Source organism: Hippocampus zosterae, chromosome 10 (genome assembly GCF_025434085.1).
Source record: "Hippocampus zosterae strain Florida chromosome 10, ASM2543408v3, whole genome shotgun sequence".
In the NCBI taxonomy this organism is placed as follows: Eukaryota; Metazoa; Chordata; class Actinopteri; order Syngnathiformes; family Syngnathidae; genus Hippocampus; species Hippocampus zosterae.
In genome coordinates, this window is record NC_067460.1 from 20,814,595 (window position 1) to 20,830,615 (window position 16,021).

General features: G+C 44.0%; 1 protein-coding gene across 1 annotated transcript; it reads left to right on the plus strand.

Annotated features, from left to right (window-relative positions):
• The first annotated feature begins 104 nt into the window (after positions 1–104).
• LOC127608921 (mitochondrial intermediate peptidase-like) lies at positions 105–15,469 on the plus strand. The gene is made up of 19 exons (XM_052078445.1): positions 105–620; positions 994–1,167; positions 1,248–1,336; positions 1,412–1,498; positions 2,164–2,227; positions 2,320–2,502; positions 3,745–3,901; positions 4,630–4,678; positions 5,235–5,295; positions 5,386–5,438; positions 5,909–6,062; positions 6,157–6,234; positions 6,309–6,516; positions 7,267–7,376; positions 7,498–7,572; positions 8,134–8,250; positions 10,537–10,658; positions 10,732–10,805; positions 15,238–15,469. The coding sequence occupies exons 1-19, from the start codon at positions 474–476 to the stop codon at positions 15,336–15,338; spliced, it is 2,103 nt and encodes a 700-aa protein (XP_051934405.1). The 5' UTR covers positions 105–473; the 3' UTR covers positions 15,339–15,469.
• Positions 15,470–16,021: the final 552 nt, after the last annotated feature.

The window sequence follows — 16,021 nt, forward strand, 5'->3', positions numbered from 1 at the left end:
TGTCTTTTTATTTGAATTTAAAAGCTAGTATCGTCGCATATATATGACGACATCATGTTTTCTCGATACACACTTTCGACACATTCTACTCTCATCTCAACTCTACAAAATCATACATTTGTCGGGATTGAACATTGTAGGACACATCATATATGAATACGTGAATTTTAATCCATCCTTATGTTACGTTTTTCATATAAATGCGTGCTGCAACACATTGCGTCAAGTGTGCAGCAGGAAACCGGCATGTCATCTTTGTTTGTTGATGTCTACCAGTAACATCGGGTTGCCAACGACATTTTAGAGTGTGTTGATTTGTATTTTCCATATTGTTTACGATTTTGATAAATTCATCTCACCTTTTCGGCTCAAGCTAGCACCGAACCTAGGGTTAGCATGTCCTCTGTCGGTCTCAGTCTGCAAAAGAAGAAGCTCTTGTAACGGACAGCGGTTCAACAACAGGGCAGACCAACATGTCGCCGAGTAAAAGTTTGCTTTGCTGCGTGAGGTACAGAAGTCTGTGGACGTCTTTTCACAAGAGTGTCACAACATGGTCACCTGTTGGGGCAGCTTTCAATGCCAAACCCCACAAGAGACTGGAAGTGATTGAGAAAAATGTGGTGAGTACGACTGTATTTTTATTTTTAATTGAATCAAAAAAATGAACAGGGAGCCAGTGCAAGGACAACAGAAGTGTGGTCATGTAGTTCAGAATGACAAAATCTGGATGACTGCAAGTTTAGAAATAACTCTGAGGTGGAAAAGCAACAATGGGTTACAGCATAGGTGAAGCAGGTTCAATGTCAGGCTTCCGCAGAGCTTGCTGATGATCTGATCATTTGAATCAGGTGTGTTGTAACTGGGAGACTTGGAAAACATGCAGGACAGTGGCCCTCCAGGACCTGAGTTTGACATCTATGGGTTACAGTTTTAATGTGATCATGTTCAAGTAATTGAAACATAACTTTTTATGTTGGTAATGTTTGATTGTAGGGTTTGTTTGGCATGCCAGAACTGAATTCTCCTGCTGGATTCCAGTTGGCCACACAGAGAGCTCTAAAAAACACACAACTGCTGGTTGAAAAAGTATGTACTTCTGCTCCAGGCGTCGAGACCGTCACAGCTTTTGACCAGCTCTCTGATGGTCTTTGTAAAGTGGCAGACTTGGTAAGTTCATCACAGAGTTCTAGACTGGGGTGCTATGACCTTAAAATAAACCTGAACAAAAAATGTCGCTCCATTTCTAGGCGGATTTTGTTAAAGTAGCACATCCTGATCCAGTGTACCGCGAGGCTGCAGAGAAAACCTGCATTGAAATTGGCACAGTTGTGGAGAAGTAAAAGAGTAACGCACAGTCGGATTCCATCAAGACTAGCCTGTAATCTGATTAGGAAATCATTCTTTGTTTCAGGTTGAACACCAATGTGGACCTATGCAACACTTTGAAGAGTTTGCTTGACAGGCCAGAACTTGTGGCTCAGCTGGACCCAGATACAAGGTGCACCGTCTCAACCCCTCCTCAGTCATTTGCTCCTTGAAGTTGAAAAATTCTGAATAGGGGGGGGAAAAACAACATGCTGCTGAAGTCATACAACACTTTAGTTCAGCGAGTATCAAAGGGTTAACAGTGGTGTTTGGTTTCACTTTTTCTTGGGCTTTTTGCAACACTTAGTCTTAAGTTATCCACATCAGAGGATATTTAAAATTTGTACATCGTTTGGAATGTTTCATTTTGGCTGAAAACATATAATGATAGTTAATAAAAGTTGTAATTGGCGTGTTTTGTTAGCAAGAGTAGTGTCTGTGCTTTGATGTCACCTATTTAGCATTTTTTTACTGCTAATATTGGCTACCTTTCTGAATTTTTCCTTGATTTTCATATGAAAGATGATTTGTATATCACATTCAAAAATGAAAGAATGCTGAAAGAATGTCAATGTCGTACCTTGCGATACCAAAGTCATAAAAAAATTAGGAATATCTAAAACTAGAGCCAATTCATTTTCTGATTCTGCAACCTCAAAAGACCTCATGTACCAAAATGAGTGCTGACCAGTGTTTAAAGCATTTGTTATCTCTTCTTAGATTGTGCCATTGGTGCATGTCCCAGTGTAATTTTACATATTTCAAAAATAATCATATATTCCTTTCCTGTCTTTGCAGGAAAGTCGCAGAGTTATTCTTGTTTGACTTTGAAATCAGTGGGATTCATCTCGATGAGAAACTGGTGAGAGACTTATTGCATGTGGAGACATCATCCCCTCTGTCAACCAGACACAAATGACAGACATTTCTCTTTCTTTTCCTTTCGCATTACAGCGGAAAGAGGCAGTTGCTCTCCATGTGAAGCTCTTGGATTTAAACAATGAATTCCTGGTTGGCTCTCACATGCCCAACAGAATTGCCAGGTCTGCCATTCCCGAACATCTCCACTTGCACTTTGCAAGCACAGGAAGTTTTGTGGAGGTTGGAGGATTACACGCCGACTCTCCGGACGATTTGGTGTGTAACCATAACGAGAACATTGCACTCATTGGTCAGTAGGCGACGCCTTTGACTCATAACTCATTTAAGAAGTGCCTTTGAGGCTTTGTGGGGAATGAGTATGTTTTTCCATGTTATTTTCCTTTTCCACACTGGACATATTTGATTGTAATCATAAAATATTTGGGAACTTTAATATGTGCGAACCATTCATGCAACCTCCTGCAGCACTAAGCACTTATCTTGTGTAATTTGTACAAGAAAATCAATCTATCAAGTGAAAAGCAGTTTTTCCCATGTTTTGGTTTTCAGTTCCCCCCCCAAACCTTTGAACCCCTTGTTGTGACAGGCCGTTTGTTGAATGTTGTCATAACAATGAAGACAATGCAAACAATTAGACAACTTGAATATGTATTGGAGAGGTTAAGCATGCCAATTGAGCAATGCAGATAAGTGCAGTGGAATGTCGAGGGCCGCTGAAGTTGTAACAATGCATAATTTAACCAGAATAGTCAAGGGGAAATGAACCAGCTGTTATGCACCGTTCAAGACCACAGTTTACTATCTCAGAATCAGAATCAGAATCATCTTTATTGGCCAAGTATGTAGAACACACAAGGAATTTGTCTCCGGTATAACACGCTGCACTAGTATCATCGTAAACAACAAAATCATTGAACCACGTGTGTGATTACCGGTAATTTTTAATTTGGCTTTGAATGTGTTTCTGGGATTAATGATTTCAAATCAATGAACTGTAATAACGTTTTCCTATAAACAGTGCTTAGTTCCTTTTTTGGGTGTTGAATTTCATTCATTCATTCATCTTCCGAGCTGCTTGATCCTCACTAGGGTCGCGGGGGTGCTGGAGCCTATCCCAGCTGTCTTCGGGCAGTAGGCAGGGGACACCCTGAATCGGTTGACAGCCAATCGCAGGGCACACAGAAACGAACAACCATTCGCACTCACACTCACACCTAGGGACAATTTAGAGTGTCCAATCAGCCTGCCATGCATGTTTTTGGAATGTGGGAGGAAACCGGAGCACCCGGAGAAAACCCACGCAGGCCCGGGGAGAACATGCAAACTCCACACAGGGAGGCCGGAGCTGGAATCGAACCCGGTACCTCTGCACTGTGAAGCCGACGTGCTAACCACTGGACTACTGGGCCGCCTGGTGTTGAATTTATTTCTCGATATTAATATTGACAAAATCATTGGTGTGTGTTGAGACCTGTCTTAATAATGTGTCTTTTGTAGCTACGAGAAATCGCCTACAGGATTTACCTCTATCCAAATGCGGATCTGATGGAGTGTCTGGAAGAGCTTCTGAGATGCAGATACAAGTTGGCCACACTGGTGGGATACGAGTCCTATGCCCACAGAGCCTTGAAGGGAACGATGGCAGCAACCCCAGGTTCAGTCACATGCCAGTACTGTTAGTAGGATTTAAGATGAATACCGTAGTTTTATGCTTGTAGGAAGAGTCTGAGGCAGTGCGCCCCTCCCACTGAGTAACGTCAATTTTACACCAGCTTGCTGAAGACATTTTCTGTGCCCCCCAAAACTGCGCGCGGCTATTAGCGCTGGTGTGAAAATTAGACGTTGTTGGGCAATGATGCTCATTTGCATAGAGGTCGGCAGTGTTCCACTCCCCTCATATAAATACATGCAAATAGCGTCAACGCACCGAGAAGAATTCTTCTAGGCATCACAGTCACCATCTCCACGTTTTGTGAATTTGACGCTGTGTGTTTACTCCGTTTTTACTAGTTAGCGCCACACAAAAGCCATGTAATCTTTGAGTCAATTTAACCCACAATTTTTCATGAGTAAATTATGGCAATCATTTTCCAGAAACTGGGTTAAGCAGGATTTCAGACTGCCCCTAAATGGTGACATTTTCCACCTGTAGTTTGAGACAATGCAATTAAATTTTAAATAAACTTCAGAATTTTCTACTAGTGCCTCTGAAATTTTAGATCAGGGGCCCACTGTGCTCCTAGTAAAGAGGGGAAAAAACATAGTCTGGTTATTATTTGTAATTGTCTTCACACATACAAGCTCCACACGTATTTTGGGGGTTTGTTATGATGATTGTGTGATGTGTTTTGTGTGCTGCGTGTATTTTTTTTTATATTGCAGAAACCGTGATGAGGTTTCTTCAGTTGTTAACACACAAGCTGTCAGACAGGTACAGTTGAAAGAAAGACGCTATCGAACCATTTATCATACTTGTATATAATATACAGTGGACCACCACTATTCGCGGGGAATAAGGACCGAAAATCTCTCTCTAATTGCCAGCCATATTTGCTATTCATTTATTAGTTATGAATTGCAGGGCGACCCGGTAGTCCAGTGGTTAGCACGTTGGGTTCACAGTACAGAGGTACCGGGTTCGATTCCAGCTCCGGCCTCCCTGTGTGGAGTTTGCATGTTCTCCCCGGGCCTGCGTGGGTTTTCTCCGGGTATTCCGGTTTCCTTCCACATTCCAAAAAACATGCGTGGCAGGCTGATTGAACACTCTAAATTGTCCCTAGGTGTGAGTGTGAGCGTGGTTGGTTGTTCGTCTATGTGTGCCCTGCGATTGGCTGGCAACTGATTCAGGGTGTCCCCCGCCTACTGCCCGAAGACGGCTGGGATGGGCTCCAGCACCCCCCGCGACCCTAGTGAGGATCAAGCGGTTTGGAAAATGGAAAATGGTTATGAATTGCTCACTTTCACTTCTTTTCCTCCCAATGTCACAGAACCGCAAAGGACTTTAGGATGATGAGTGATATGAAGAAAAAACTCAACCCTCGGCATTCTGTGGGTGACATTCTGTTCCCGTTACAACTGTATTCCACGTGAAAACATTTGTCTTCCCCGAGAACTCACAATGTTGTTGGGTTGACACAGGAGCTCATGCCGTGGGATCACCCCTTCCTCAGTGGCATCTTGCGTGCTGAAAGGTTAGGGAATTTTTTTTTTTTTAATTGGAATTCACTGCATTTTCAGTAGATATTGGCAAGGAGCTTGGGAGTTTTCTGACATACCATCTTGAGTTGCAACCTTTCTATTTTCACTCAGTTACTCACTTCATTAGGGACCTTTAGAAAAGCTGTACAGTGTTTTAGTTTGTGCTGTTTACCAAATGAATACTCCTCTGTTTCAATTGGCACTGAAAGGCAATTATTCATGAGATTCTTTCTCAAATTTGTTTCTAATGGATAAAGTGAACTCAATGGAACATCATAACATGACACTAAACTCTGGGCGCTGTCTCGAGCGACTCGCCAGCCTTTCCGTTCTGTTTGGACGGGTTGTGATTGTTGAAGTGAATTTTGTTGCTCTGTACACCTGTCCACGTGCAAGGGCAATAACGTATCAATCAATCTTATATCTGTGTTTTGTTTCTCTTTTGTTTTTGGTCACGGTTTAGATTCAACATCGAGCCCAGTCTGTACAGCCCCTACTTCTCTCTGGGGGCCTGCATGGAGGGTTTGAACATTCTCTTCTCTCAGCTCTTCGGTGTCTCCCTCATGTCTGAACACCCCAGCGCTGGAGAGGTGTGGAGTGATGATGTGCGCAAATTGGTATGCTCTTGTCGATGTGCTAATGACATGTTGTTGCCTGATGTTTGAATAAACTACAAGTTTGATTTTTCCACGGGTTTGTGTGCATTTCCAGGCAGTGGTTCATGAAACAGAAGGATTACTTGGATATATCTATTGTGACTTTTTCCACCGGCGAGACAAACCTCATCAGGTGGGCATACACATGCACTCAAAGATTACAAAACAAGAAGCGTGGTTGCCCTCATTCTTCCTCCCCCACCTTAGGACTGTCACTTCACCATCCGGGGTGGTCGCTGGTGCCAGGAAACGGAGCAGTACCAGCTGCCTGTCGTGGTTCTGATGCTGAGCCTGCCCCACCCCACCAGAAATGCCCCCACCCTGCTATCCCCTGGCATGATGGAGAACCTCTTCCATGAAATGGGCCACGCCATGCATTCAATGCTGGGACGCACTCGTTACCAACATGTTACAGGTGAGCTCAACAGGTACAATGTTATAAAGTCTCATTTTTTACAGTATGTGCATTAGAAAGCGCTTCATAATCAGATGGGATCCAAAAGCTAGAGGGAAGATTATACATTTAAAAAGTTTGGACGAATACAAAGGGGTTTCAAAACGTGTTTTACGGTAATTGTATTGCTCATTACAGTGCTCAACTGTACACCGATAGGGAACAGTCAGGCCCATTGCATAGCGAAAAATTGCAATGCAGTGGAAGAATACAACAACTATACTCAATATGCATTTTCCATGAGAAAACGCAAAAGCAAAAATTTTTTTTAAAAATGAATGGGTGTGTTTTGAAACACTTCTGATACTCAATTTGAATGAATATCAAGTTTTATAAAGGATCGTCGGAGATAGGCACTCAGAAATAACGACAAGACACTTCTGGCTACCAACAATAGGCACTTTATTGGTCCCACACAGAAATGATAACACAGTTCAAACAAGTTGCATGAAGCTAAAGATGATATACTCTTACCGTATGCCGTATTAGGGTGGAGAGCCAACACCCTCAGCAGAGTGAGCTTCAATACGAGCTGGGCGTTCGTACGCTAACCCACAGCAGACTCTGCTGTCTCTACTACTATTGCTTCTACTACCACGTTGTGATAGATGAGGGTTTGGGAACTCGGGTTCCTCCGGAGCCAGTTACCCAACCACCACCGTCACTACAGACACACACACTCACACTGAAACTCTGTTTTCGATCTGCCAGGGACTAGATGTGCAACAGATTTCGCAGAAGTCCCCTCCATCCTCATGGAGTACTTTGCCGCCGACTATCGAGTCGTCAGCCAGTTTGCACGTCATTATGAAACTGGACAGGTAACACTCCAAACGTATAGACTAAGAGCAAAATCTCAAAAGTGTTAAAAAAATATACAGTATATGGAGACGTACTGTACGACGTCAATAAATGATGAGCGGTGTTTCAATGTCTCTTTAGCCTCTGCCTGAGAGTATGGTGACTCGTCTGTGTGAGTCCAAGAAGGTGTGCGGTGCAGCAGACATTCAGCTGCAGGTACCACCAAATACACAAATCCAGGCAAAGCCACTTCAAGTCAGGCACCCACATAAGGATTTTTTAAAATCTGAAACGATGTTAGTTTGTTTGTTTGTTTGTTTGTTTTAATCTCCACCAGACCCCACACATAAAAAATTTTTTCATCAGGCATTGAACAGTTTTGGTCATATTGTATGCAGTGCTCACCACACACATAATGATTCGCTTCCACAACCAGTCAAGAATCCAGTCCTGTGATGAAGAGATTTCTCATGATCACACGTGTGTCCGCAAACATGAAAATGATCAGACTCATGTCTGATCATCAGTATGTGCCATCAAAGAAACCCACATTTACACAAAATACAACATTACCAATCGGCTGCCTACCTACCCACCTTGTGTGTGTACCTGTCCTTACAAACTTGTCTTTTTAACGTGTCATCTGATTTCGTCTGTTGCACACTGCATTGTGAGATTGTTAACAATCTTCTGTAATTCATAATACATCAAGATTTTTTTTCTAGTTTTAATGTCAAGCATGTACAATCAATGATGTTCTCTGTTGTCCGTGGGCAGATTTTCTATGCTGCACTGGACCAGATTTACCATGGTAAACCCCAAAATCAATCCACCACCGAAATCCTGCAGGAGATGCAGCAGAAGTTCTACGGCCTGCCTTACACACCCAATACAGTACGTTTATACTCGTCGTTGCTTTATTTGGTGCAACTTTTAAGTGTTCTAATTATTTGGTTAATTAATAAATCAATTAAGGAGGGCTACTGTATATCCCTTAGTTCAACCTAAATCTCAATTTATCATTTTACCTAAATATCCTGGACAATTATACAGAATAATTTAATGAAAGAGACATCTTGTAGGTGCAATGGACTCTATGCATGCACCATTTTCAAATTTGGGGCACAACGGCAGGCAAACTCGTCTTAACACGTTGCGATAACATTGATAGCAATACTCACTGTCTCCTGAAATAAATACTTTCTTTTTTAAAATACAATAAAAGTCCTTCTTTGTCATGTTCTGTGGTGCAGAGGCAGCAAAATTGAGCTTATGAAAATCATCAAAGACAGCCAATAATGACAAAGACAAGCATATACTACGAACTGTGGGATGAGGATATAATGTATGAAATATACCTGTTACACAAGCCCACACAGAACACACATTTAAAGAATGAGGTTATTTTCCCTCCAGGGGGCGTCCCAGTAGCTTGAAACTCGCTAAGTGGCGTAACACGCTGCACCTTTGCCCTAGAAATGCTTAATGTGCTGACGTGCATATACAGTCGTCCATTGCTAAGGTATCCCAAGACTGTAGTTTTGTCAAATCACTGTATTCCCACTGCTTTGTAGTCCAATAATCTGTCCTGGGGTGTCATTGTCTGTCTTTTGATGTCGCACACCGTTCAGATTATTTATTTATTTGTTTTTAAGATCTCATGAAACCACAAAGCAGATTTTTCTTTGAAGGAAAAATTTGAAATTGTTCATCTTGTTCCTGGAAAAATAGCTAAACCCCCCCAAGGCCTCCCCCCCCTCCCACACACAAGGTTTACTGCTGTGGGCAAGGAGAAGAGACAAGGGAGATTGGAATCGAAAACAAAGTCATAGTGGAGACAAGGAATGGCCTTCATTGAGCACTTGCTCTAAAATAGAATTATGTGCATCATGTAAAGAGATTACAGTGCTGTTGTATCCATGCCCACATTTCAGAATTTCTTCCCCCCGCGCTTCCACTCATGGCTCGCTTCTTTTTTCAGATGCTACCTTCACATAGTTTAGTTTTATAGAAATATGTTTCCCTCATTTCAACTTTCACTGAAAGCTGTAGCAGACATTTACCTCAGCCAACCACAGAAGGATAGATTTCCTAGTTTGAGCAGCTCTGCGCGATTGCTGTTCCTCACTCTCATGGAGTGGGGTTTGCAGATGGGCAAAAAATAGTAGGCCACTATCTACATAGTTTTGGGTGCATACTAGCACGGCTTTGATTTATTATAAAAACCAGGAATAGAGGGCAGTCTATTGACAATTGTTAATAGACTCCCTCCACTCTCTCCCGCCCCCCAGAGCGCATATTTAGCTTTTGATGACGTAAAGGTCAGATGTATATGAATGAGTGTTCATACTGCAGACATATTTCATACATATCCACTTTTGAAATATACACAGGGGGTGGAGGGGTTGTGGACCACTGAGGTCTTGAGAGGAAAAAAGGTAACACATATGTTTTCTCCACCACTCCCCATGTAAATTGACTACCGGTTGAGAACGCAGAGAGTGAAAGCAGATTTTGGAACCTCCAATAACACTTGTGTCTTTGAAACGTAAATCCACTCGTCTTCATAGATACACACAGGAATGGTATCCTCTGTCAAGTAAACATTTGAGTGGCTAATGGGTTATAGGGAGACAGATTCTAAATATTCTGGCGAGTGTGTGTGTCGTTTACAGAGTGGCGCGATCAGTTCCTGGCTGTGTGGGGAGAGGGAAGATCAGCTGTCATTAAAATGTCTGAAACATCTATAGGTGCATAAATGTTGATTAATACGAGATCTGTAGTCTTTTTTTTCTTTACTCTGGGAACTGCTGTCTTTACCAACTTCCTGAATTCCTCACTAAGTCCAGCAGTTAGTTGAGACCATATGAGAATGTCTTCAAAGTCATGGAGAAGGACCCCCCAGGGCAACTGCAGAAAGAATAGACAAGAGGAACCCATTTACTGTTTTGGAATTTCCATGTTTTGTCCTTTGAAATGAGAGCTCCCTGCTTGTGTTGTGATATTTCGTCAGAGGGGGCAAATTGAGCAATCTAATGATGGCAATAAAGACAGTGGAAACGGCTGCAAAAGATGAGAATGACATCTTCACTTTGACTCGATCCCTATGGTACCCTTCGTGTATTTGCTTGACATCCAATGAAAATGTCCTTTGATTTTGAATGTTATGTCTCCTCACAGGCATGGCAGCTAAGATTTAGCCATCTCATCGGTTATGGAGCCAAATACTATTCTTACCTCATGTCAAGAGCTGTGGCATCCATGGTGTGGAAGCAGTGCTTCATTCAAGACCCTTTAAACAGGTGACAGGTTTTCCATCAAAACGCCACTTGAGCGATAACTTATGCTTCGTCACCTCTCGCATGTGTCTGTCAGGGACATGGGTGAGCGTTATCGTCGAGAGATGTTAACCCATGGAGGAGCCAAGGAGCCCATGTTGATGGTGGAAGGTAACACAAACTCAGTCTCGGATAAATCACGGTGACCACCTGCCCAAGTGAACATGGATACAGCGGTTTCCTCTTTGAATTGCTGCATCTGATGACCCCTGCAGCGCTCCCTTTCCTTAAAGTATTTCCGAAACTCCATCCATTCATCCATCATCTACCGCTTATCCGGGGCCGGGTCGCGGGGGCAACAGCTTTAGCAGGGGAGCCCAGACTTCCCTCTCCCTAGCTACTTCTTCCAGCTCTGCCCGGGGGATCCCGAGACGTTCCCTGGCCAGCTGGGTGACATAGTCTCTCCAGCGTGACCTCGGGGTCTCCTCCCGGTGGGACATGCCCGGAACACCTCACCAGGGAGGCGCTCAGGAGGCATCCGAATCAGATGCCCAAGCCACCTCATCTGGCTCCTCTCGATGTGGAGGAGAAGCGGCTCGACTCTGAGCCCCTCCCGGATGACCGAGCTTCTCACCCTATCTCTAAGGGAGAGCCCGGACACCCTGCGGAGAAAACTCATTTCGGCCGCTTGTATCCGGGATCTCGTTCTTTCGGTCACGACCCATAGCTCGTGACCATAGATGAGGGTTGGGACGTAGATCGACCGGTAAATTGAGAGCTTCGCCCTTTGGCTCAGCTCCTTCTTCACCACGACAGACCGATACAACGTCCGCAGCTGATAAGGCAATATACCTCAGGCATCCACGCACAGTCCCCCCCCAACCCCCCCCCCCCCCCCCGCCCTCCAATTTTGCTGGTAGGATTGATAAAAAAAAAGTATATACTGTATATAAAAGCCCATTTCCATGGGTCTTTTCTCTCTTCTCAAAGCCTTCAGATGTAGAGGTATCTGAAGCCGCACGACTGTCATTTGACATTTACAGATTCTGTGTGTATGTTTTGGCTCGCTGAGCTGTCTTTTGCAGCTTACATACATACATACATCTTCCGAGCCGCTTGATCCTCACTAGGGTCGCGGGGGGTGCTGGAGCCTATCCCAGCCGTCTTCGGGCAGTAGGCGGGGGACACCCTGAATCGGTTGCCAGCCAATCGCAGGGCACACAGAAACGAACAACCATACGCACTCACACTCACAACTAGGGACAATTTAGAGTGTTCAATCAGCCTGCCACGCATGTTTTTGATATGTGGGAGGAAACCGGAGCACCCGGAGAAAACCCACGCAGGCCCGGGGAGAACATGCAAACTCCACACAGGGAGGCCGGAGCTGGAATCGAACCCGGTACCTCTGCACTGTGAGCCGACGTGCTAACCACTGGACTACCGGGCCGCCCTCTTTTGCAGCTTAAAATAGCTATTTTAGTTTATAGGAGATTTGTCAGTTCACAATGGATGACGATAAATGGCACTTAAATGATACTGAATCACTCCTGTCTATGACAACCGTCAACTAACTATGGCTGGTAAATCCTGTGCTTCTCGGTACAGTAATTGAAGCACTTTTTTTGGGGGGGGGGGCAGTCAATCTGTGTGTTATGTCATAAATTTGCAGCTATACAATGACACGCCTGCTGCATTTTGACACGTCAGTGTGGGATGTTTAAAAAAATTGATTAGCACCGAGCCACAGCCACTCGACATTTCCAAACTTGTTTTTGTGTAAACGGCCATCGCCAACTACTGCCCCCTCCATTTCAGTGTAGATGGCTCATTTCTCACATCCTCTGGCTGTGGCGTGTCTGGACAAGCATCCATAAGAGAAGGCGAGTACTGTAGGGAGTCAAGAACAAAAACATCAGCAGACACTTGGGAGTGTTACTTCAATCCTTTCCCCAAGGCGCTTCACCTCCCTCCTCCAACTGTGCCCCACTTCCAACTGCAACTGGACCAGCTCCTGTCCTCTGAGATAGCCGCCAACCCCTCATATCCGATTGTTGTTACTAGCGCTGCTGTTGAGCTGCTGTTCTTCCAAACCCCCATTTTTGGGTGGGAGACATCCAGGAAAGTCTTATCAAAATCTCATCAAACCCTGTGGTTATCTTTCTTTGGCGATTCAATTTCTGTAGTCGGAAATTGGTAGCATATTATATCCATTCTGTTGCTGCTGTCTTTCATTCTGTAAACCGGAAACATCATCACTTGTCACCTTTTAGATTGAAATATTTTGTTGTTCACGGTAAGATTAGAGTGGTTCATTTTCAGTGTCAGGAGTTTTTTTTTTTTTTTTTAATGGGGGGCGTGACAAAGTAACTTTTTGAGACGATTACGAAGGTCATTGGAGACTGCAGGAAGGATACACAGTCCAGATCCACATAATCCTTTCAAACAAAGGCCCTTGTAAATTGAGGTCTGTAACTTTCCCTTCAGCAAAGCAGCAGAGAGGGCATACCGTGGAAGAGGCCCGGCCCATCAAAGGACCGCACAGTTCTCTGTCGTTCATGCTGCTGGCTGTTTTCTACCAGAGACGGTATTGAAATTTAAACCTGCAAAGAGACACTGAGTCAGAGTGGGTAGGGGGTGAAGAGGAAGAAAAAAGGTGACGGAGCAGCTCAACTGACCTTTTTTTTTTCTGCGTTCAAAGAGAGCGCCTTTGTGGTCTCGAACCGTTCCCACAGCCTTGACGAGAGAGTTCAGAAAGTTGGTGAACTTGATCGAATGAGTAAAAGAGAATGTTAACGCACTGTTGTCTTTTTGTGATGCTTGATAACGAGACTTGGATAAATCATTTCAAGAAAAAAATGTCACCATAAATATGACCTTTAACCTGTTCAACTTGATTCAAGGCTTGCCACCATAACACCCCATAGCCTAGATGTGCTGTAGAAATGCTTCTCTTCGCAAATCTGGTTTTAAGAAACGTCATCAAATTTGGAAGTTGTAATTACTGAGTCTGCAAGCCCATCATTTGCCTGCGGGTTGGACCAAGATGTAACGTCTTGCATCTTGGCATGTTTCAAGTACTTACAAGCAGGCAGCCAGAAATGTTCAAATGTGCTGAACTCTGCTCTCCCGCTTTGTCTCTCCATTCTGTTCATAATGCAGTACATAAAAACTGCAGAGGCGTTGATGCCGTAGCTCAAGTTACTGCATGCTGAGTTTCCCACTCATTTTAAATGAACATGACCAAGCCTTAAAGGACTGTGATCCGCTGCCAGGCACAGCAAAGCATTCTGACACAATTTTCGTATGTACTGCAGTGAACGGGTGGAATAAGAAGCCATGTTTATTTGTAGGAAGTCATTAAGCGTTTGCTGGGCTTTTTACACCTTGCCACATAACTTTATGATTTATGATACACGCATACTTTATGGTATAAATACCTACAACAATTGTTTTACTGAAGAATGAAAGTCCTCAGAAAGTTTCCTCCCAGTGGCCAAACCGTTTCTTGCCAGTATCTTAAGATATTTAAAAGCAATTTCCAAGTGGCTCTTCAAAATTTTTCGTCCCCGGGGCGCTCGTTATGACGGGCTCAGGGCTGGATTCGATACACATCTCCCACCACCCTTTTAAGTAAATAAACAAGCCATCCAGTGCGTGTGCTCGTAAAACTGAAATGGAGCGTCATCATTTACAAACATCCTCAGTTCGCAATGAGCAGGAGCAGCTTTTTTCAGCAGTGAGAGGAATTTTGAGAATTGCGGCTCTGTGACGCATTTCGAAATATTTTGTGTACGTGCATAGGGTTGAGACCGGTTATGTGTGGTCCGTTTTTACTTCAAGGCTCCATATTGCTCAACGTTTCTCTTACATTGAGATTGTTCTCTTGTTTTGTCGCTTCTTGTCCACTCCATCCCCTTTTGCTTTGCCCTCAACAATCCAATCAGATCCTGCTGAGTGTTGTTATGTCTTCGAGGTTATCTTAGCATTCTCCCGTAAACTCTTACAGCAATCTGGGTTAAGAGAGATTTCTCTCTGAGGAGCTTGTTCTTGAACGCCTCGTCTGAGATCCATTTCAAAAGCTTGATCAGAAGTTCTTTCATGCTCGTCTTAAAAGCTGTCTGTTTTGTCCATACGTTTTGAATTGATGTCGTGAAATTGACCTCACTATTAACTTATTGGCACAATTTTGGCTGTTAACATGATCTCAGACATGGGCGGCCCGGTAGTCCAGTGGTTAGCACGTCGGCTTCACAGTGCAGAGGTACCGGGTTCAATTCCAGTTCCGGCCTCCCTGTGTGGAGTTTGCATGTTCTCCCCGGGCCTGCGTGGGTTTTCTCCGGGTGCTCCGGTTTCCTCCCACATTCCAAAAACATGCGTGGCAGGCTGATTGAACACTCTAAATTGTCCCTAGGTGTGAGTGTGAGTGCGAATGGTTGTTTGTTTCTGTGTGCCCTGCGATTGGCTGGCAACCGATTCAGGGTGTCCCCCGCCTAATGCCCGGAGACGGCTGGGATGGGCTCCAGCACCCCCCGCGACCCTAGTGAGGAACAAGCGGTACGGAAGATGAATGAATGAATGAATGAATGTTTTTGTGTCACAGGTATGCTTCAAAGGAGGCCCACCATCGAAGACTTTGTGGAGGCGCTGGTGTCGGAGCTCCAACCAAACTTTGAGACGTTCATCATGGACTCGGAGACATGAAAGGTGCTCTTTTGGCGGGGAGAGGGGCACAAAGACGTTTTCTAACGTAGTAAAATGTATGTGTACTACAATGTGGGGAAAGAGGCAAGGTCTTCTTACCTATCTGAAATTATTAAATGGTAAGAACTTTATACGTTGACTACTTTTTTCATGTGTTTCATTGAATATCCAACCATCTTTTTTTCCATAGCACTTTTTCTCATTGGGGTCTCGGGTGAGTTCGAGCCTATCCCAGCTGACTTTTCTTTTTTTGTTTTCCTTGCTCATGTCCACGAGATGATAATTTCTCCTTCGACCAGAATCTCTTTGTGTTCTTTACAGAAATATCTATGATTCTAGTTTAGTATAGATCTTATTCAAACAGGCACCAAATACTTTCCTGTGTATAGATTGAACAATGGCTATTATTCTAGAGTCTACTGAGACACGATCACTACATTTGGGAAGGGCCAGATCAAATGCTGTGGTCCTATTGGGTTCCCCTCACCGGCTGTAGTTGGAAATCCCCATGAAACCCGCATCCCTTTGGCAACAGTCCTGGAATATTAGCACCCAGTGCTAGGTCATGCTAAAGCCAGACGCAGACATGAGCCTGAGCTTGGTTTACAAGTAGTTCATATTAACACTTTCATGCGGTTGTTAGCAGCTGAGGTGATGCTGCAGCTACTTCCTGCAACTGTTGA

What these genes read in the sequence shown, in the direction of transcription:
- LOC127608921 (XM_052078445.1), top strand. Translation starts at nt 474, where the DNA reads ATGTCGCCGAGTAAAAGTTTGCTTTGCTGCGTGAGGTACAGAAGTCTG. An exon ending in TTCATCTCGATGAGAAACTG is followed by an intron (nt 2,228 to 2,319) that starts GTGAGAGACTTA and finishes TTCGCATTACAG; the next exon opens with CGGAAAGAGGCAGTTGCTCT. An exon ending in GGCATCTTGCGTGCTGAAAG is followed by an intron (nt 5,439 to 5,908) that starts GTTAGGGAATTT and finishes GTCACGGTTTAG; the next exon opens with ATTCAACATCGAGCCCAGTC.